This window comes from Macrobrachium nipponense, chromosome 40 (genome assembly GCF_015104395.2).
Source record: "Macrobrachium nipponense isolate FS-2020 chromosome 40, ASM1510439v2, whole genome shotgun sequence".
Classification (NCBI taxonomy): domain Eukaryota; kingdom Metazoa; phylum Arthropoda; class Malacostraca; order Decapoda; family Palaemonidae; genus Macrobrachium; species Macrobrachium nipponense.
This window is the reverse complement of record NC_061101.1, coordinates 33469405-33493384: the sequence shown is the minus strand read 5'-3', so window position 1 is coordinate 33493384 and position 23980 is coordinate 33469405. Positions and strand designations below refer to the sequence as shown.

Here is a 23980-nt window from a genome sequence, read left to right as displayed (position 1 = left end):
ATTTCAATGGCTTGGTTGTCATGCCAGCAAGGCAGCATGTCTCCTTTGGTGATTTCTAAACTCCTACTGCAAAAGGGACCAAACAACATCCTTTCTGGGAAAGGCAGCTCTGTCCCAAAATTCCATTTTACACCTCAATCACTGTCTCCCTTTGCTTGTTAAGTTAAATCCCATCCAGTGAGAGTATACACATTGAGGGGTTTTGCTAAGAACTTCTGGTATCAGCACCACAGATTGATAATGTTCTTAATACTCCCACATCTGGCGGGTGAAGGATTACAGTTTAAACTTGATCAAGTACTGTATATTAGAACAAGTCAGTATCATGGAAGCAGGAGAGCTGTCTCACTGAAAGTCAATCTCTGACTCTAAAGAGAAACTTAGGGTTTTGTTAGCATGCTCCCAGGATTGAATTTCTTTGTGAGAACTGCAAAGCTCACAGGATTGAATTTCTCTGTGAGAACTACAAACTCCCAGGATTGAATTTCTGTGAGAACTACAAAACTCCCAGGACTGAATTTCTCTGTGAAAACTAATCTTGTGCAGGTGGCATTCAAGAACTTTACAGTTCCTCTTCTGGGGACTGAAAATGTCTTACAGACAACATCCAACTCATTGCCCAAAGCTGCCCTTAACTTTTGACAGGAATTCTTATAGTGTTCTCAATACAGTGGTAATAAATGACAAAGGCTTCCATGTTATTTTGTAAAATCCCTTTCTGAAACTCCAACTTCAGATGGAGTATCTTATTACAAATCACACTCCAGAGAAGTTAGGTCAACCCAGACACACTGCCACTGCCCACCCGAAGATTGGGAGGTCTCAGGAGTAGGACTATGATTCACAGGATGTTAGACTTTGGAATGGACTGGATTATGGAAATTTGGCCACTGGCCAAGAGCTGGGACCTATGAGGTCATTCAGTGCTGAAAGGCAAACCAACAGCAAGAAGGGTGGAAAGGTATAACAAGAAGAAAAACCTCGCAGTTGCACTGTGAAAACAATTGTTAAGAGGGTGGTGAGTCAGGTGGAAGAAAGAGGATATGAAGGAGGTACAGAAAAAGAAATGCAAGAGGTTGTGGCTAGGTGTCAAAGGGATGCTGCAAAGATCCTTACGTAATGCTTACAGTGTACCACGTGAGTTGCACTGATAGCACTCCCCTCCCTCAACAGGGGTTAAACTTTGTAATTAATGATACAGAAAATAATAAGTGGTTCATAAAAAATAACTAAATGTAACTGATTCAGTCATGCGACAAAAATTCGGCAGGTCCAAGTAATTTTGATCTTAAATTGATTTCAGCGCTCTGTATATTACAGTTATACGATTATCTTTTGGCTATTTTCCTTCTGCTTGGAAGTTACAGTCTGGAGGAAGGAATAACTGCAGACTGAGGCTAATTATTATGATTAGTGTTTTATGAAACAATTACAATACTTCCCAAACATCTGCCCATAAGTATTTCCTACAAATTGCCACAAATTGTGAAAAGAAAAAAAAAACCGAGAGGAAATCTTTGCACAGTAAATTTTTTGTTAGTGTTAAACTGAAGTACAATAAATATATTTCAAATTGGCAATGAGCATTTTAAATACAATTTTTATCTAATTCTAATAATTTCTGCTGGTTACTATTTTAAATGAACCTAATACAATTTTAACAAAATTCTTCTGCAACTTAATTTTTCACTTAAGTAATGATGTATCCACTCATACCGTCTGAGGTTCTGATGCCATATATTTCATCCTTTGAGATTCCAATGCTTTGTCATTTGAAAAAAAGATAAATATTTGATACTGTGGCAAAATATGGAGCATGTTAGGGATGTTGAACTATCTTGTAAGAATATTCATATTTTTTATTTAGTGCATTAACTGATCTTGTTATATACATGTAAATTTATGAGAGTTAAATTATATGAATAAGGCACCTTCACTTTCTTTTTTATATGCAGTATCTTGCATAAATAGCAATGTTCCATATGTCATTGGAATGTACTAATTTTATTGTTCTATTCCATAATGCGAATAAAATTTTAAACACTACAATTTTCTCATTTTTACAAAAAGTAGGCAAATTTCTGCTCTTGGCCAGTCAGTAGTACTTCTGTTTGACAATATAATTCTTTTATTTCTCAAGATTCTTAAATTATAAGCTATATTAAGTACTCTACAAAGAAAAGAAATTTACAGGAAATTATATAAAAGTAAATAATTTTGAAGTTCATGTGAGGTAATCCAAAACAGAGTGTGTTACCAAAGAAATGGGTTAAAAGAAAAGCCAATCTTAATAAATAAAGCGTACAATTAGAATTGTAAGTCATTCAACACTATGCTCTCTAACTGCTAATATTTGTTGTAAACAGACATCACAGACACAGCAATGCAGGTTTACATAAAAAACCTGAGTACAGACAGTCCCCGGTTATTGGAGGGGGGGGGGGGGGGGGTTGCTCTGTTCTGACAGCCTGAAAGCGAAAATCGCTGTTAACCAAAAAAACCGGCAATTTATGGCACTTATAGGCTGTACAGATAACTGGATTTTGGCACCGATAACTGGTTAATGTCACCTCTGTTTGGAAATTGGCGCATTATGACTGCAAAAATCACCATTTTTGGTGCTAGAAAAGAGACATAAAACCAAATCACTGATAAGCAAGTCTGCCAATAACCAATGACTGCCTGTATATACTTCCTATAATATATGCTTGTCTGATAGACACCATTTTTGATTAAACACTAATCAAGATATACCATACATCACTATACCTTAACCGATTCTCAGTCCCTGTATCACTCTCCCTGGCATAGACCCAAATATACGTTCTGCGATGACCACGTATGTCATGCTGATCACTCACACCACCTATGAAAAACAATTCTATATTGAACTTCTGTTTAAAATTCCTTTAAATTTTTTTGTTTTATCATAAGTCCAAATAAAGGAACTATCACTTCTACAATAGGTTCCAAACTTAAGCACAGAAATTTCATTATTTAAATGTCAAACAGTCATACCTTATAGAGACACATTTCCAAAATATGATGAAATAAAACTAAAACCACATGACATACTTTTGAGTTACTATATATATATATATATATCTATAATATATATATATATATATATATATATATATATATATATATATATATATAATATATATATATATATATATAATGATTTCTGTGATTAATTAGTTTAAATAGGGCCGGATTAAAAATGGAGCCAACTGTCATTTCAATTAACAGGTATTATTCTCATGAATAAATGACCAAATAATCAATCAAACAATTAACACTTCTAAATATGATGGTCTACAGAATCCATTTATGAAATAACACTATGAAATTTGCTACCTGGTAGAGGGGTAATGCTTACAGTGTCAGTGTAGCTTTTTCACAGCATCCCCTTTAGTCCCACCTGCATTGCTTTTCTGATTTACAATTTTAGCTTTTCCTTACGTCTTTTTTTCAGTTAGCCCTCTAACTTCTTTTTAATTCTCCCTTGTATCAAATTCATGTCTGATTCAACCTCTTGAGATTCTGATGGCATATTGCAAATTCCATCCCTTCAGATTCTGACAGCATTATGTGACATCCATTAAAAAAAATTTTTTTATGTAATGTAACACTGGGACGACATCTGAATAGTATTAGTGCGAGTTTTCATGTATCTTCCATGCTAGGAGTCGTCGTTTGAAAAATTATTTAAACAATTCAAAATAAAAATGCAAAAATTTGGGCATCATTTTTTTCCTAAATTTCCTTTGTATACACATCAAAATGAAATTCAAATATTTGTATTCAAAATAACATCAAAACCAGCATTCTATCGTGAAAACAAGCTTTCAGTAGCAATGAAAGAAAATTACCTCTTGAAAGCTCATAAACAGTACGTCAGAACTACTATGTCATTTATTCAGACAAGTTTTGGACCCCTTAAAAAAAACAACTGAACTTTCACTTGAACCTTATTCAAGTTCTAGTATAGTGTGACTCAGTGGTCTCTGAACTATTCCATCATTATCTATAAATTAAAACTTAATTATACTATAGACATGTACAGCACAAAGCAATATGTTTGAATAATGTACTACAGTTTTTTTCACAGCATCCATTCAGCCCCAGCTTTTGCCATTTCACATTGTATCCATTCCCTTTGATCACTACTCTGGTTTTTCAGCTTCTTCAATTATCTTTCTCTTCAAGTCAATCTTATGAGTGTGTGACTCTAGTCTAGTCAAATTACTCTATAATAATAGTCATATTCAGAAACAATACATAATAATGGGTATGACTGGATTATGAGTTGTAATCTGCTGCAATTTTCCCTTGGTTAAACATATCACTTAGGTTTTTGACATTTCACCATAATTAAAAAATAGTTTGACTATATTAGCAAAGCCAAGCACATATAGTTAGCCCAAAGGATAGGTAAAATATTAAGAGCAAATAAATGTTGAATCAATTCCACAGTTAGATAGGAAGAGAAGACAAGTAAAAAATAAATAAAAAACTTCAGCTAGAAGACAAAGGACACAGACAAGTGTGCTTGTTACCACCTAACCTATGCTGCACAAGGCAAACTGTAAGCTGTAATTGCATAATAAGTTATCACTACTAGACTTCCTAGATTCAAAGGGTTGCCTGAGAAATTTTGTAAAAAAGGTGAAAACTGGACCTGATATCATTGAATTTTAGACAGCTTATGCAACATGAAAAAGACTGAAGGGAAGAGATAAAAGTACGAGAAATACAGCTGTACAACTGGAAACAGACAGTGTGCTACAAAAGGCATGGTCTAGGGAGTACCCACCTGCAAAAGCTAGTACGTATCCCTATGCGAACTTGAAGGGATCTTTCATAAAATTTGGTCAAAGAATGCAATTTTGTAATAAAATCATTCTCTTTTTTTTCAGTTTAACAAAAAAAACAGGTTTTGACTTAGGAAAAACCTATTTTGGTAGTCGCTGTTGAGTCCTCAAAGGAGTTAACCCTTGGTGTGCCAGCGCCCCAAGGTGAGCAGACTAACATCAAAGAAATATCTTTTAGCCTGGTCTTTTAGCAAGTATTACGCCATCATGATAAAACACTATGACAAGTGATACGTATAATGGACTTAAAAGACAAGAAGGCCTTTTTTTCTCATCCTCAGCGAAAGCTGTACCCGGTTTTCCTACGTCAAAACCTGTACAAGTGACTATTACACATGCGTATCAGCCATCTTGTTTTATGTTCGGGCCGGCAAAAGACCACAAATCATTATTCTGTTGGTCAACGCAGGATGTACCTTACCCAAATCCCACGGTTTTTCGTCAAAAGAAGTGGGGAGGTTTTGAGGACTCAACAGCGACTACCAAAAATAGGTTTTTCCTACGTCAAAACCTTTTTTTTATAGCGTAGTCGCCGTTTTGTCCTCAAGGAGCATTACAAAAGAAATTGACAAGTGATGAAAACTTAAGCTCTCAAATTTTCATCTCATCTGATTATCAGTTTTAAGATTAAACATTTCGGGTCTAATGTCAAGCCACTAGTTTCAGTTAATAAGATAACGAAAAACATATAGGATATACTTTTAGCATCAAGTTCTATGGTGACTTACCTAAGTAGGCTGGGTATGTTGCGACCTTTACGCACCTTCCCCACCGATAGTCAACATCCCACCCCACCCGTTAGGGAGACCCCTGGTTTTCTGTCATGGTGCCTATGGGGTCAGGGACTAACCATACAACCTACTGATACACTATGCATTCCAATTTGTTCCAGCTCATGGCAGTAGTGTTTTAAGAATATTTGACTCTGATGACCACTCAGTACATTCAGAAAGGCCAAGGATGTACTTAATTTCCTAATATCATGTGATCTAGGAAAGGAATGTGGGTTAGCCTTTTCAATGAGGGACACTAAAATTATTCTTAGCCCTTGTAGAGAGAGTGGTTTGTTTGCGCTAGGATGTAGGAAAATTGGATCTTCCGAAACATTTTCTGTGACCTCTAGGTAATCCTTAAGTGCTTGAACTGGGGATAATGTATGTCTGCTAGCACTGAGTTGTCTTATAAGAATAGAGATTTTCTCTTTAAAGTCTTTAAAGGATTCTCATTCTTGGCCAGTTATAACAATAACAACTGGTTATCAGCAGTTTGTGTGATATATCATCCCATCTAAGAGAGCTCAATTCACTAATACGTGCTCCTGATGCTAATGCTACCAGGAAGATTGTTTTTTGAAGCATGCATGTGGTGGTTACATTAGGTCCGTTGAATTGAGGAGTACATAAAAGTTGGTACCGTATTTTATTCAGAGACCAGGTAATTACTGGAAGTTCTTTCGGTAGCGGGTCTCTGTAGAGAACACCCGCAGAAGAGAAGTGACAACTTCTATGTTGGGGAATCAATCCCAAATGCATAAGCAAGGGTTGTTCTGCTAGTGCAGCCTTGTAAGCTATAAACTGTGTAACTGCAAGATGTTTTGTCATCAAAGAGGTGTATAGGAAAATTCATTGGTGTTTCTATAGAAAATCTCGATTGGGCTCTCACTCTGGATATAATCTAACCATATTCTCCATATGGACTGGTATTGCCGGACAGATGGTGTCCGTAGTTTTTGCACTAGGTACCTAGCAATATTGGGCGAGTAGTTTTCACGGTAGATTATATTTAAAAAATCTACACATGAAGGTCTTGGATTAGAAAGGAGGATCCGTAAACGACTTTCCCTCCTACTTTCTGGGATAGTACAGCAGATTGTAATGGAATTGACCTCTTCGCCACTGCTGAAGTAGTAGGAACCAAATGCCTGTTTGGCCAATTTAGGGCTATTAGGTAAGCTGTTCCTTTGAAGGATAGGAGCTTGTTGCAAAACCTTCGAAATCTGAGACAATGGAGGAAAAAGATAAATCGTCTTTCAGTTGTTCCAGTCCTGTAGGAAGGCATCTCTCGCTAATGCTTGATTGTCCACATTCGGGGGGAAACATACACTGGGAGTTTGTGATCTCATATGTGCCAAACAGGTCCACTTCCAGTTGTGGAAGTAGGTTGTATATTATCTGAAAGGAGTGGTTGTCCAATGACCACTTTGTTGAGGCTGTTTTCCTTGACAAAGAGTCTGCTATTGCATTGAGCAACCCTGTATGGCGAGTTGCAGTTAAATGCCACTTCTTTTCCTGTGCCATCTGAAGAATGGCTAACATTACCATATTGAGAGGAGGTGAGAGTGATCCCAATTTTTTTATGGAAGACATGGCAGTCGTATTGTCTAGGACCAGCAGAATGTGTGTCTGTTCCAGAGGTTTGAGTTTCTTTAGAGACAAAAAGACAGCCATCAGCTCTAGGAAATTGATATGACAATTCCTTAGAGTAGCTGGCCACCTCCCCGCTACCTGACGATCCTCCAATGTCCTCCCCAACCTGTCAACGAGGCATCTGTGTATATTGTTACTTTTACAGATGGAGGAGTCAGGGTGACCTGTTTTGCCAGAGATTCCTTCTGTGTCCATGGCCGAAGTATCTCCTCAAGTTTTTTATGCATTTTGTAAGATTTGTCTCGCACCCTTTTTCTTGCATGTGACATCCAAAATTTGTTCAAATTTTTCAGTTGTAACCTGAGTATTGGATCTGTTATAGAAGCAAACTGTAGCAGACACATCATGCGCTCTAATTGCAGCCTGGAAGCAATGGACTGTGTCAGGTATCTTTTGAGGTTTTTCCTTATTCTGATCCGAGTTTTGAGGGGAAGATACAAATGGCCGTGAACCGTGTCCCAACATATTCCCAGCCACTGAAAATGTCTGCTGGGTGTGATACGGGATTTTTCCAATTTATAATGAAGCCTTTTGACTGGAGTCTGTTGACTACTGTTCCTAGGTTTTTCATGCACTCTTTTCTTGTGGCTCCCCAGACTAACCAGTTGTCTAAATAAGCTATCATATGTATTCCTTCTTTCCTGAGTTCCCGAACAACTACCGTCACCAATTTAGTAAAGATTCTGGGGGCAATGTTTAGTCCAAAAGGCATGACTTTGAATCTGTATGTACTTTTCCTATCCGGAACCCTAGGTAACAGCAATAGGGACATGCCAATATGCGTCTTTCAGATCTATAGAAAAAACTGTCCAGGTCCTTTTTGGAATGACAGAACATACTTGGGCAATGGTAGTCATCGAAACTTTTGAAACAAATGTGTTTGTTCAATGTTGACGAGGTCGAGGATTACCCTTTGCTCGGAAGAATCATTTTGGGAACACTTAAGAGAAGTTGCCTGGTGACGAATGTAAGAATGTTTCTATGGCTCCTTTTAAGAGGGCCTTCTGCACGTAATCTTTCATAAAGGGGTCCAGTTTTTGAAAGAACCCTTTCAAAGGTGGAGGGAGGGGGGTGAGACCATTTCCACCCCAGTCCATTGAGAATAATGCTGTGTTCCCAAAGAGAAGACTTCCATTCTGTTTTAAACTTCTGAAGTTGACCCCCACTAAACAACTCCTATTGGGATCCCCCCCTCCCTCTGTCTTTTCCCTTAATGGGTATTCCAGGTGTTGCTTTTCCTTTTCCTCTATAAGCTGGTTTTTGGACCTTGTGAAAAGGATACGCTTTTTGCTGTGCAAGTTTTTGTCCATTTTGAGGGTGATGTCCCTCCTGAATACAGTAAGTACCACGAGATACGAAAGGCTAAAACAACTTACGAAAAATCCAAGTTACGAAAGCCAATGCGAAAAATTTTTGTAACTGCTCTACATACGAAAAGTTTTCAAGATACGAAAGGTTTCTGAAAGTCCGAGATTCGCCCGATAACAATTTTGAAAACTCGCGCCGCACGCCGCCCTCTTAGTTATAGTAGACTCGCCACCATCCTCCTGCTCTCCCATTGGTTCCTGATGCTAGCCAAGCCATGAGATCCTTCTCTCTGATTGGACAGCATCCCTCCCATCATGCATCTTCTATACGTACGTGTTGGCGTCCCTTAGCTCGGCCACTCCGCACCCGAAACTTTACCGTACGCAATCGGCATTCGTTCGCTCCAACGATTTCGTTTAGTAACGTAAATTCGTTAGTGATTTCGTTGCAGTACATATTATCGTGTTGTGCGAAGACTGTATATTGTGTAACTTTACGTAAATTAACGTAGTCCATGGGTCCCAAGAAAGTTGAAATTCACGGAAAGAAGCTCATGCTCTCTTTGGAGACAAAAGATGGAGATCATAAAGAAGTACGAAACTGGTATGCGATTGAGTGTGATCGCAAAGGAATACGGCCGTAAATCCGTCGACAATAGGCACCATCCTTAAACAGAAGGATGCCATCAAAGCAAACTACACCCATCGAAGGGCATCACTATTTTGTCCCAGCAAGAGGGAGCCATGTGTACGACGAGATGGAACCGGCTGCTTCTTGTCTGGATAAAAGACAAAGAAATCGCTGAGCGATACAGTAACGGAGATGGCAATCGCTCCCACAATGGCCAGTGCTATTTTGCTAGCAATTTGATTGCGCAGGCGGAAGACGAGGGAGGGGGGAAGGGACTTCAAACACCAACCCCAGAGTTCAAGGCTTCGCATGGCTGGTTACGAGAGAAATTCCGTAAACGGACTGGCATCCATTCAGTGGTGCGTCATGGGGAGGCTGCCAACTCGGACACGAAAGCAGCCGAAGCATTTAAGAAGACTTTCGACGAGATGATGACCAAGGAAGGCTACAGTTCTCAGCAGGTTTTCAGGAGGAAGAGAAGAAGCTACCCGGGCATAAGCCTATGAAAGACAGGCTTACGCTCGCAACTTTGTTCGAACGCCAGTGGGGATTGCAAGGTGAAGCCCCTACTGGTGTATCACTCAGAGACTCCTCGAGCCTTCAAGGCCCACAAAGTGTTGAAGGAGAAGCTTCCAGTGATGTGGAGGGCTAATGCAAAAGCCTGGGTAACGAGGCTTTTGTTCACGACCGTGGGTAAATCTGTGTTTCGGCCCGACTGTGAAGAGTTTTTTTGCAAGAGAAGCGCCTCCCCCTGAAATGTCTGCTGGTGTTGGACAATGCCCCTCCCCACTTTCCTGGCCTCGAGGAAGAATATCCTAGCGGAGTATTCCTTTGTTAAGATTCTTTTTCTTCCGCCCAACACCACCCCTCTCCTCCAGCCCATGGACGAGCAAGTGATAGCGAACTTAAGAAGCTGTACCACCGAAACATCTTTTCAAGAGATGTTTCGACATCAACCGATACCACAAACCTCACCTTGCGTCAATTTTGGAAGGAGCATTTCGACATCGTCATTTGCATCCGACTCATTGACCTAGCTTGGCAGGAGGTTTCGAGGCGAACCTTGAATTCCTCGTGGAGGAAACTCTGGCTGATGCCGTATCCGCCAGAGACTTCGAGGGATTCGACGTGGGTGAAGCTGGTGCGCAGAGTCCGAAACAGTTGATGATCCCGAAACTGTTTTGGAACCAGATCTTGATGAGATCGTTGCACTCGGCAAGTCCATGGGGCTGGTCGTCGACGAGGACGACATCAACGACCTTCTCGAGGAGCACAAGAGGAGCTTACGACGGATGACCTGAAGGAGTTGGAGGCCATGCAACTTAACGTCGTTCAAGAGGAGTTCTCTAGCAGCGGCGAGGAAGAGGAGGAGCCTATGACAACGGCAGAAATTAAGGATATTCTAGGCACTTTTCATTAAAGTGCAATTGTTTATCGAAAAAAAGACACCCGAAAAGGCTCACACAGGTCGTATGCTTGCGCAGTTCGATGACGTTTTGCATGAGTCGTTTCAGGAACATTGTGAAAAGTAGGCAGAAGCAATCTTCCTTGGATTGTTATTTTTTAAAGAGGCCTTCAGCATTAGCAGGAGTAAGCAAAAAGGAAAGAACCAAGTGATAAAAACAGAAAGTTGAAAGCAAAAAGGAAGAACCAAGTGATGAAAAACAGAACGTTGAAAGCGGTGATGAAGTTGAAATTCTGTAAAAAAAAAAAAAAAAAAAAAAAAAAAAAAAAAAAAACAAAAAAAAAAAAAAAAAAAAAAAAAAAAAAAAAAAGCCTACGTAAAAAGTAAAAAAAAACCAAAAAAAAAGTTAAAAATAAAAAAAAATAAAAAAATTTTTTTTTTAGGTATTCTATTTCTAGATTTTGTAAGTTAAGTGTTACAGTTTTGTTAAGATGTTTCGCAAATTTTAGTTTTATGGTTTTCCTTAAATTTTTTATGTTTTCGTAAAGTTAATTAAGTGTACGTACGTTATCTGCCGTTTGTTTGTCCTCCTCCTCCTCTGCCGCCACTATCGGAGATAGCCTCACTCGAAAGGTAAAGCTTCCACATTTTACGTTACAGTAATAATATTTCTTGTACACTAATATACACTTTATTTCAGGTTTTGGATTTTTATTCTTAATTGCACTTTATGCGCCAGTCCAAAAATTCATAGAGCTTCCCATAATGTTCTCATAAGGCTTTTAGCCACAACAGCAAAAATCATCCTAGAGTCTTCTGGAAGCATTTTTGTGGCTAACTTCCTAACAGTGAGGAAGTGGTTAAGACACTAAGGAGGTGGGTCCTAGCAAGAAACTCTGATGCTGATGTACCTTCTGAAATCCTTCTCATTGAAGTACCAAATTGCTGCGTGTCAATATCTTGGGGGGAGCTTTTCCTATCAGACGGAAGTTGAGCATTGCTCATTCTTCGGTGGAGTTTTCTGAAACCGGGATAACGAAGCAAATGGTTTTAGCTCTACCAATGGGTCACGCTTTCTGGTTACTACATAATTTTGAAAATATGTTTTCACATGATTTATGACTTTAAATGTGAAGGGACAGAAGGCTGGTGGGGTACATGGTAAGCCACCTGAGTCTTGTCATAATGGCACTATAAATTCCTGTCCCATTTACCTGGTGAGAAGTTTCATCTACAGCTCTTAATGCCAAATTTCCAGCTAGAAAAAACAGTTTCCATTAGAGGCTTCTCCACATCTGGCACAGGTGGTATCAGGTGCCAATTCAGTGTTAGGAAAGGCTGACCTGTCCCTAAATTCAACATGTACTACTTCTATCATGGTATTTCTCTCATTAACCCTTAAACGCCGAAGCGGTAAATAAAAAAATGACTCCCGTGTGCCGGAGGGGCTTTGAGAGTGAGCGCGTAAGCGGAAAAAATATTTTTTTCAAAAAATCACAGTGTGCTTAGTTTTCAAGATTAAAGAGTTCATTTTTGGCTCCTTTTTTTGTCATTGCTTGAAGTTTAGTATGCAACCATCAGAAATGAAAAAAAATTATCATTATCATATATATAAATAATGCGATATAATGATAGCGCAAAACGAAATTTCATATATAATTGATTCAAATCGCGCTGTGCGCCAAACGGTTAGAGGTAACAAGTTACTTTTTTTTTTTCGTTTGTAATGTGCACTAAATTGCAATCATTTTGATATATAACACATTGTAAAACGATAAAAACAACAACGAGAAAATATTATCACAAAATGATGCATGAATTCGTAGCGCGCGGATGTAAAAAAATTTTTTTTTTTTAATTCACCATAATCGAAATATTGTTATAGAGACTTCCAATTTGTTTCAAAATGAAGAAAAATGCTTGAATATTACGATACTGTAAGAGTTTTAGCTTACAAATGCAGTTTTCGACCATTTCGAACGAGTTAAAGTTGACCGAATGTCTATTTTTGTTTAAAATTTTTTTTTAATATGCAAATAGAAAAAAAAATAAAAAAAATGAGAATGCTACAAACCTTCCAATAATTTTGTTATATTGTGCATGTTTTTGCGCACATTTTCATATATAAAACTCTAAAAAAGCGTAATATGAAAAGGCTCAACATTAGGAGAATGTGACCTACGCGTTTCAGAGATTTTCGGCGAGAATCGGCGCGCGGACGGAATAAAAATTTGTTTTTCAAATATTCACCATAATCGAGATATTGTTCTAGAGACTTGCAATATGTTTTAAATTGAAGATAAATTATTGAATATTACTAGACTGTAAAGATTTTTATGTTACAAATGCGTTTTTCTACCATTTCGGTTGAGTCAAAGTTGACCGATCGTAGTTTTTTTCATACTTATCGTAATTTATATGCAAATATTTCAAAAATGAGAAATGCTACAACCTTCCAATATTTTTTGTTATATTGTGCATGTTTTTGCGCACATTTCCATATATAAACCTTTAAAAAAAGCATAATATGAAAGGCACAAATATTAGGAGAATGTGACCTACGCGTTTCCGAGATTTTCAGCCGAGAATCGGCGCGCGGACGGAATAAAAATATTTTTTTTAAATACAAATATTCACCATAAATAGAGATATTGTTCTAGAGACTTGCAATATGTTTTAAATTGAAGATAAATGATTGAATATTACTAGACTGTAAGATTTTTATGTTATAAATGCGTTTTTTTTACCTTTTCGGGTTGAGTCAAAGTTGACCGATCGTAGTTTTTTTTTACTTATCGTACTTTATATGCAAATATTTCAAAAATGATAAATGCTACAAACCTTCCAATATTATTTGTTATATTGTGCATGTTTTGCGCACATTTCCATATTATAAACCTTTAAAAAGCGTTATATGAAAAGGCACAAATATTAGGAGAATGTGACCTACGCGTTTCCGAGATTTTCGGCCAAGAATCGTCGCGCGGAGGGGGGAAAAAAATATTTTTTTTCAAAAATTCACCATAAATAGAGATATTGTTTCTAGAGACTTGCAATATGTTTTAAAATGAAGATAAATGATTGAATATTACTAGACTGTAAGATTTTTATGTTATAAAAGAAGTTTTTTGACCTTTTCGGTTGAGTCAAAAAGTTGACCGATCGTAGTTTTTTTCCGTACTTATCGTACTTTATATGCAAATATTTCAAAAATGATAAATGCTACAACCTTCCAAAAATTTTTTTTTATATTGTGCATGGTTTTGCGCACATTTCCATATATAAACCTTTAAAAAAAGCGTAATATGAAAAGGCTCAAATATTAGGAGAATGTGACCTACGCGTTTCCGAGATTTTCGGCCGAGAATCGGCGCGTGGAGGGGAAAAAAATATTTTTTTCAAAAATTTACCATAAATCGAGATACTGTTCTAGAGACTTGCAATTTATTTTAAAATGAAGATAAATGATTGAATATTACTAGACTGTAAGATTTTAATGTTATAAATGCGTTTTTTGACCTTTTCGGTTGAGTCAAAGTTGACGATCGTAGTTTTTTTCGTACTTATCGTACTGGATATGCAAATATTTCAAAAATGATAAATGCTACAAACCTTCCAATATTTGTTGTTATATTGTGCATGTTTTTGCGCACATTTCCATATATAAAACTATAAAATAAGCGTAATATGAAAAGGCACAAATATTAGGAGAATGTGACCTACGCGTTTCGGATATTTTCGGCCGGGAATCGGCGCGCGGAGGGAATAAAAATATTTTTTTCAAATATTCACCAATAAATCGAGATATTGTTCTAGAGACTTGCAATTTGTTTTAAAGTGAAGGTAAATGATTGAATATACTAGACTGTAAGTAATTTGCTTACCCCCCAAAAAACACTATTTATAATTATATATATATATATGTATATATATATATATAATAGAATATATATATATATATATATATATATATATATATATATATATATATAGATATATATATATATATATATATTATATATATGTATATGTATATAGAAAATATATATTACATTCTTCGATTCTGGTACAATACATAATAAAAGGAATGCAGGTGACGTTCTCTTTTCGCATACAATGAAATGTCTTATTATTATTTTATCATGCACACATTCAGATATATAAAAAAAATTGTAATAAATATAAAACTAAATATAAAATAAATGCAGAATACTCACTCGTAATCCTGGACTCTTCGTTCTATTCTTGTTTTCTCCCTCCTCCATTGAAGCGTCTTGTATTTTTTTTTTTCACTCGACATGACGAGGTACAGGTGGAGGAGGGAGACGCGCGCCCTTACTGCTGATGGACCCGGCGGCCCGTGCGCCCTCCGCTGTCGGTTTAGGGGGCGCGCTGCAATACATGACCTTAGTGTGGTACTTTCGGTCACACTCCCCTATCCTGCAAAGAGCAACTTTTGCAGAGACGACAGAAGAAACCGGGTGTCTCTCCTTCTGCCATTCATATGGCACACCCGGCACCGTTTCTGCCTTCATCCTTCTAAGGCCTCCAGTATGTGTTCCCCTGGCTGCAGCCGACACGCAGGGTCCACTACCCGACGAGAAGCGGTGATGGCGGGGCTAGGCAGCAAGAGGGGCGTCCGTCAGCAGGGGCGGCGTCAGCAGGGGCTCGTCAGCAGGGGCGGCGTCAGCAGGGGCGGCGGTCAGCAGGGGCGCGGCAGGTCGAGCGAAGTTGGCCCTCCTATCTGCCCCTTTCCTCTAGGGGCAGATCTGCAGCTCGGGGCAGGGGGTCAGTTATGGAAGGCCACTCATCGGGATCGAAGTTGATGAGGGCATTCCTGGCTACCTCTAGGAACTGTATGTGGGTCAACCTCGGAAGATTGTCACCGCGGTGGTACCCACAGTACAGTATGTAGGCATTTTGGAGGGCCAACTGAAGGATGTATTTGAGGAGCTTCTGTGTCCACCTTCTGGTTCTCCTGGCGAAGGGATAGTACTGGATGAGCTGATCAAAGAGATCAACTCCTCCCATGTGCCTGTTGTAGTGCCCAATGACAGTAGGCCGCTCGGTACGAAACTCCTCAACACAAACTCGGCCCTGTCGACGTGTCTTCTTCCGCTGTACGATCTCTTCTTGGATGGGTTCATGACTCGTCGTAATCATGGGGACGAGTCAGACACCCTTCCAACAGATGACGAAGACAGCGCCCTTCCGCACCACTCTGTCTCTCCTCTGCCAGGTGTGCGGTATGACTAGCGAACCTCTTGAGGACATTCGGGGCCCCACGCACCAAACCGAAGGGTACCACTGACGTGAACACCTGCTTCATACAGTTCCTGGGCCAGGGATACCGAGTTATAATAATTATCCATAAACAGGTGATATCCCTGGTTACGGAAACGTCCCACAAGGTTGAATACAGTGTCACGCAGCGTGGAGAAGACCCCGGTATACACTGAAAAGCCACAAACCGTATCCAGTGTTGGCCTCGGTAATGAGAAAGAATTTCACACCATATTTCTTTGGCTTCTTGGGGTTATAACACTTTTATACTAAGACGTCCTTTGTAAGGCATCATCCCCTCATCCAAAGACAGGTTCTTTCCAGGAATCACGAGATTACTACACCGCTCACGGATATAATCCAACACTGTACGCACTAAAATGAGGCAATCACTGTTATTCCGGGGTATGGCCCTTCGGTTGAAGGCGTTGAAGTACCTGTCCATCGCCAGGAAATTATCACGGGACATAACGCCAGGCACATTCGGCATACATTAAAAATAATTTCTCCTCCAATATTGCCTGACGTCGACAGCAGGTGTCATACCAAAATAAATGTGGAGCCCCAAAAAATGTGCCATGTCAATGAGGTTGCAACCCCGCCCAGTAATACGACAAGGTCGTCTTCAGCTCATACCGGCAAAGTAACCGAGCATAGTCCACCGTCTCGTGTACCAGTATTCAGCAATTCCCGCGTCAGGAAAAGCTGGATGAACCCCAAAACAGTCCAGGGGGTACTGGTACGGTCATCCCAGGGGTTGCCTGTGAATGGGGTGCATGTTAGGAGGGGTGGGGTCCTGCCGTCCACCCCTCGTCCACTCTCCGACGACCGACCTTCACCTTGGCTGGCGCGACGAGCCGACCTTCTACGTGCCGGGTGCAGGCACGATGCACACTAACCCCCCCCCCCCCCCCACGTTGGCCCATCACCCTCACTTAGGCCCTCACTTTCTGTATCGTCCTCTGCGATAAAACTTGAGCCCGTATCCCCACCCTCCCCCTCCTCCTTCAGATTCCCCCTCGTATGCACTGAACCCACTGAATTCGAGCTCACTTTCGGGATGTGAGCCTCGAACGGACATTGGGGGCAAATATTCATCCTCACTTTCATCGGGACTGATGTCCTCATCACTCGATGACCATCCGCCATCCAAAATGAGGACTTGCGACATGTTCCCGATCAAGCTCCGAAAGATATTCGTCTATGTCCCCTTGGTTGGAGGTCTCCCAAATGCCTACGAATGCCCCTAAGGACGCCCACATGCTTCTAGGGGTAACCAAAGGCATACGATGTGTTCCCGAAACACTTTCAGCCACACGTGGCCGCACAGAACGGCCTTGAGGCGCGGGGTCATGCTGGGTGCTTGGCCCCTCGCCATCATCCAGGTCCAAAAACGCCTTGCACGATCCCTTCCGACGGGTAAAACGAAACGCCTTTCACGGTTCACCACGTCGTTGAGACATATCTAGGAATGTCCTGTAGCAATACAAATGCTCAAAGTCTCGCACAAGTCCAGAAAAACACGCTTTTCACGAAAGATCGCTCTCGGATGGTGCGCTACTGATGCTGGCTGGAGCGAGAAGATGGGATATCGCGCGATGAGCACCTGGGTCACGCTTCAAAAACAAAACAAGGCCTTGATCCGTGAACTCCCAGCATTCCCCAAGGCGCGTGATTCAAAAATTTTAGGATGGTAGGATATAAGTATTTTTCCGCGAATTTTAAAAAAACTTTCGTATGTCGACGTAAAATACGTCCAGTCGGCACCCGACAGACAATTTATCTCGACGTAAAATACGTCCAGTCGGCGTTTACGGGTTAATAAAGATACTTATCATCCTGAGAAAATACACATTGAGGCATCTTGCCAAGGGTTATCAACATCAGAGTAGGATTTTAGAGTCTCTGCTAGATTTTGGTCATAAGACTCATAACCAGAACCGGCCATTTTGTTGTGTACAGTTGGGGTTGCACTCTTAACTCTTGTTTGGGCGGATTTGGTTTCAATTCTCCCCATTCTACTGCAAGATGCAGGATATTTACATTTTGGTTGTATCATTCAGTATGTCCCATATCTGTTGCCTTTCAGCAGCAAAAAGCACCTTTGATCTTTGATGTCATTTATTATTTCCTTCCAGAAGTGAGCTAATACTCCACAAACTGTGTATCCCTTTTGGGGAGCTTGCGAAACCTGATTGTATATCTACAGCCAAGCTTCAGTTGTCTGTTCCCCAGGGGGCAGAAGTCCTGGGTGAATTGCTATAACCCTTTGAATTCGCTGTTATTTCCATTGGGTTCAGGTGGATCCTTATATCCCTTTTGGGGGAAGGATCCTGATCAGCTTCTGAAAGCTGCATGGGAGATTGACTTTCTTCTACAATGTTTTTCCCATGGCTGATTGACATCTGTGTCCCTGGCCCTTCTGGGTACAGCAAGGTTCTTTTGGTATCAATGTCTACCTTAAAGTCTTTGAACACTTCACTTGTAGGTGAGGATTCCTCTAATTCCTCCTCAGGATGTACCTGGGGGGTAGCGGTGACTGATGTTATTGGGTTTTGGCCCAGACATGGAACGTCAGAGAAAGGTTTAAATATATATGCTTCCGGAGTTTTGCCGATAGATATAATCTTCCTCTCCACCTTGCTAAACCCTAGGACCCATAGAGACAGTCTAAAGTGAGCAGTTTCATCTTTAAAGCTTGCTGCCAAGAGCACGCTACAATTCTCGCACATATCAGGAACAAATTTGCCCTGATCGTTACAGGGACTATGCCTATGGCAGGTGGTATGGGCAGTGCCCACTGGCAAAAATCGCAACAAGCAACCAGCTACAGCACATTTTAATTGAGGGTCATTTCTCAAGATGGCCCAGTAGTGAAAAAACCAAGTTATTATTTGAAAAATTTTATTTCAGTATAAATTACTTTTAATACTTGAAAACCATAAATATTAACGAGTAGTAGATATTTTACAAGTTAGTCTGACTACAAATGTACATTACTAGTACATTCTGTAAATTATTTAGGCAATTCTACGAACTAACTCCGCATGGACTGTAATTAATGGTCCCGTAAAAATAAAGGCCACTAGGGACTGGGGCGTCAAATGTCATTTTTCTGTTTCTGATACTAGTCCCTAGGGTTAAACTCAAACTGCCAACAACATTTAAATTTCAAATATCAACTCAATATCTCTTAGATAATAGTAATTTTCATATAAAGACTCGATGCAGTTATTACCAGATCTGCCTAAAACTGTGTTAACTCAAACCTTTTGAGGTGTAAATTACCTTTGAAGCCTTGTTTATTTTTATATTACTTAAACTTAGTCCTTATGAATTGGTTATGTTTAGGTTTTAATTTTGATTATAACAACACCCAATACTATTCAAGTTAGTTTATGACTAACTATTTACTAACCTAAGCAAGTTTTCTATAAGGGGGTTAGTATCCTTGGTATAATCTATTCCTACTGGATAAGGTTAGGTTTTTACTTATTACCAACAAGAATTTAATATGTAACCTAATCACTTAGTTAGGCTACATAACCAAGTTGCTATTTACCGAGTCATGCACTAATTATTGAAATTTTTAATGAAGTGGTTTATGAACCCATACACCCATACATATACACATATATGTATATGGCTAACTATTTACTAAACCTAAGCAAGATTTCTATGAGACTTGGTAGTAGCCCGATTGCTTAGTTAGGCTACGTAACCAAATTACTATTTACTGAGTTGAGTAATTTTTGAAATATTTTCAATAAAGTGGTTTATAAACCCATACATATACACATATATGCACACATATAGGCTAGGACACTAAATCATAGCAAAACAGACATTTTTGCTAAGCCTCAAATAGTTTTAGCATGTTACATTACTGATAAACTAGCCTTTATAAAACCATCATACCAACACTAACCTTCATGTTAGGTTATTTTACCTTACAAGTAAAATCAACACTTACTCTAAGCATAACTTAGAGTAATAATTCGAATGACAATTTCAGCACCCATTCAACATGTTATTTAAAAACCACCACTTAACATGTAGCTACGAGTTTTAGACTACTATTACATTTGGCACCTGTTGCCAATTTTACTAGCCTTAGAATACGTATTCTAAGCTAAAAACAACTTTGATTAAACCCTCTTACGCCCGAAGCCCTCCCTAAAAATCAAAACCTATCCCGTATGCCGAGGCGGGTTTGGAGTGAGCGCGGAAGGGGAAAAAAATAATTTTTCAAAAAATCACAGCACCTCTTAGTTTTTGAAGATTAAAAGAGTTCATTTTTGGCTCCTTTTTTTGTCAGTGCCTGAAGTTTAGTATGCAACCATCAGAAATGAAAAAATATCATTATATGTAAATAATGCGATATATGGTAGCAAAAAAAAAAACAATTCATCCATAATTGTATTCAAATCGCGCTGTCGAAAAACGGTTAAAGCTATGAGTTACTTTCTTTTTCGTTTGTATTGTACACTAAATTGCAATCATTTTGATATATAATACATTGTTAAAAGATAAAAGCAACACTGGAAAAATATTAACACAAAATGATGCACGAATTTGTAATGCGCGGATGTAAAAAAAAATGTTTTTTTCAAATATTCACCGTAAACCTAAATATGTCTAGAGACTTCAATTTGTTTTCAAAAATGAAGATAAATGATTGAATATTACGATACTGTAAGAGTTTTAGATTAGAATTGCAGATTTTGACCATTTCGGACGAGTTAAAGTTGACCGAATGTCGAAATTGTTATATATATATTTGTTTTTATAGGTCAAACATTTGGAAATGAGAAAAGCTTACAACCTTCAATTATTTTTGTTGTATTCTTCATGATTTTGTGCACATTTTCATATAAGAAACTCTATAAAACGGCTAATATGAAAAGGAGCAAATATTAGGATAATGCGACATACGTATTTCGGAGATTTTCTTGGCCGCGAATCGGCACGCGGCGGGAAAGGGAAAGTTTTGTTTTTTTTTTTAAATTCACCATAATTCTAAATATTGGTGTTTAGACACTTTGAATTTGTTTTTCAAAATGAAGATAAATGACTGTATATTACTAGATTGTAAGAGTTTTAGCTTACAATTGCGTTTTTCAACTATTTCAGTAGAGTCAAATTTGACCGAACGTGGTTTTTTTGGTTTTTCTATTTATCGTGATTTATATGCAAATATTCGAAAAAAGAGAAAAGCTACAACCTTCAATCATTTTTAGTTGTATTACTACATGAAATTGTGCACATTTTCATATATAAAACTTTATGTAACAGCTAATTTTAAATGGTGCAAACATTTTGACAATCGCACGAAATAAATTCTGATTTTTTCGGTAGAGTTACTGCACGGACGTAAGGAAAATGTTTTTTTTTCTTTTTTCATAAATTCAGCATAAATCGAAATATTGTGTAGAGACTTAAAAATTTGTTGCAAAATTAAGGTAAATAATTGAATATTACTAAAATATAAGAGTTTTAGCTTACAATTGCGTTTTTTTTGACCATTTCGTAGAGTCAAAGTTGACCGAAAGTTGAAATTTTTGCACTTAACGTTATTTATATGATAATATTTCAAAACTGATAAAAGCTACAACCATGGGTTGTTTTTAGTTGTATTGTGCATGAAATTGGCACATTTCCATATATAAAACTTTATGTAACGGCAAATTTAAAATGGTGCAAACATTAGGAGGAATCGCACGAAAAAATTATCGGAAGAGTTACCGCGCGAACGTAAGGCAAATAGTTTTTTCATAAATTCACCATAAATCGAAATATTGTGCTAGAGATGTCCAATTTGTTGCAAAATGAAGGCAAATGATTGAATATTACTAGATGTTAGAGTTTTAGCTTACAGTTTCTCGACCATTTCGGTAGAGTCAAAGTTGACCGAAGGTTGAAATTTTTGCACTTACCGCTATTTATATGAAAATATTTCAAATCTGATAAAAGCTACAATCATGAGTATTTTTTGGTTGTATTCTACATGAAATTGCGCACATTTTCATATAATACTCCATGTATCGGATAATTTAAAATGGTGCAAAAATTATGTCAAAGTGATGAAATAATTTTTGAGATATGTCACTGATACTTTTAAGTGCGATAAGAAAGAAATTCGCGCTTGCGCGCCTGCGTAGCGATTGTAAACAAAACAACGCCTTGATCCGTGAATTCCCAGCATCCCCCAAGGCGCGTGATTCAAAAGTTTTCGGCTGGTAGGCCTATAAGTATTTTCCGCGAATTTAAAAAAACTTTTTTGAGTCGACATATAAGTCCAATCGGCATACGGGAGACATTTTGACTCGACGTTAATACGTCCAATCGGCGTAAGAGGTTAATAGTGTTAGTAAGGGGTTACTACTTAACACTAGGAATTATCCGGCTGTTGGTTTATTCGGTCATACTAAATATGGCAAAATAAAAATAAAATGATGTAGCCTGTTTATCTACTTCTAGGTACTTATCACCAAAAAATTAGGTAAATACTTAGGGTTATTTAATCATCTTTAAGATAAATTATCTAAGGTTAGGGGCTACCGATAACTGCCATTCCTAGTCTAAAATTGTGTCTCCTAAACCGCCTAGGCTACTAGCTTATGTAGGCTACTGCCTCGCACATTGTAGAAACCGTTATCTGAAAAGATTAACTAAATTAACAATACAATATGGAACAGTAGTTCTTTTAGCAAAAAAACTTCCAACAAAAATTTATTTATAAACACTTTTCGTGTTCGTAAAGCTAGCCTGGAACATGTGTTTTGCCGGTCACGTGTTCTAAACAATGCCGGACAGGTAATCAAAACACTAGTTTTCTACTTCACAATAAAAATCTCAAAATAGAGGAGCACTGGCAGTATCGTCTTTCGTGTGTGATGACCAGAAAGAGTAATGATTTGTGGTTTTTTTGCCGGCGAACCTAAAACAAGATGGCCGATGAGCATGCACAATAGTCATTTCTACAGGTTTTGACTTAAGAAAACTGGGTACAGCTTTTGCTGAAGACGAGAAAAAATGCCTTCTTGTGTTTTGAGTCCATTATACTCTATCACTTGTTTATCATTATGGCATAAAACCCAGTTAAAAGACCAGGCTAAAAGATATTTCTTTGATATTAGCCTGATCACCTTGGGGTGCTGGCGCACACCAGGGGGTTAACTCCTTTGATGACAAAACAGCGACTACGCTATCAAAAATGGTATATTAAAACTGAATATACAAAACTTTCCAAGTTAAAACTGGAAAGTCTACAATTCTTACCTAATGACATCCGATAATATGGACGGCCAAGCGTAACTGCAATAGACTTAACAATGCTTGTTTTACCAACTCCTGGGGGACCCACAAAACATAATATTGGTCCTTTGAGATCACCACGAAGTTGTCTCACAGCCAAGTATTCCAAAATTCGACGCTTGACCTTTGAAAAATTTATAACAAATAAGTAGTACAGTATTAAGTGATCACATACAGTCATGTGACCTATAACTTGAAACTCTAGTCAACTCAAATTAACATATTGCTTTTCTTAATGATAGCAAGTAGAGCAATGCAATGCCTAAATTTTTCCTAATACAAATTTTACTTTTTCATACACACCCACCATTCAGATCTGCCTGTGTTCATGATATGTGTCTTGAGATGGTAAACTCTTCTGCCCAGCAGACATGATCAATAATAGCCTGGGTGCATTGCACCACCTGAAGCTTGGGTAAAATATCAATCACACATCTCACTTTTCATGTATGTACTCATGTGATGGATCTGTTGGAGAAAATCTAATTTTACCCAGTAAAAAAACAACAAAATTTAAATTACTTTAACTTGTATTTCTTTTTTTCAAGAATCAAGCAACTGGTCTGATCTGATCATGACCCGTTGATAGTGGTGCAGCTATCAAGCTATAGAACCAAATCAACTACATCAACTTGGATTTAAATGATATGACTTAGTGGCTCCTATTCAGGATGAGGTCCATGCAGTTAACCAAGCTAAGTTAAGAATACTTGGTTATTTTCAAAGCTACACTT

At 38.4% G+C, this 23980-nt stretch overlaps 1 protein-coding gene across 1 annotated transcript in view; it reads right to left on the bottom strand.

The window, feature by feature from the left end:
- The window catches only part of LOC135212072 (lon protease homolog 2, peroxisomal-like), a 249420-nt gene that overhangs the window by 55946 nt on the left and 169494 nt on the right, over positions 1-23980 (bottom strand). The window contains 4 exon segments of the mRNA XM_064245420.1: positions 726-730; positions 2776-2815; positions 2817-2866; positions 23211-23370. Coding sequence (XP_064101490.1) covers positions 726-730; positions 2776-2815; positions 2817-2866; positions 23211-23370 — 255 coding nt within the window.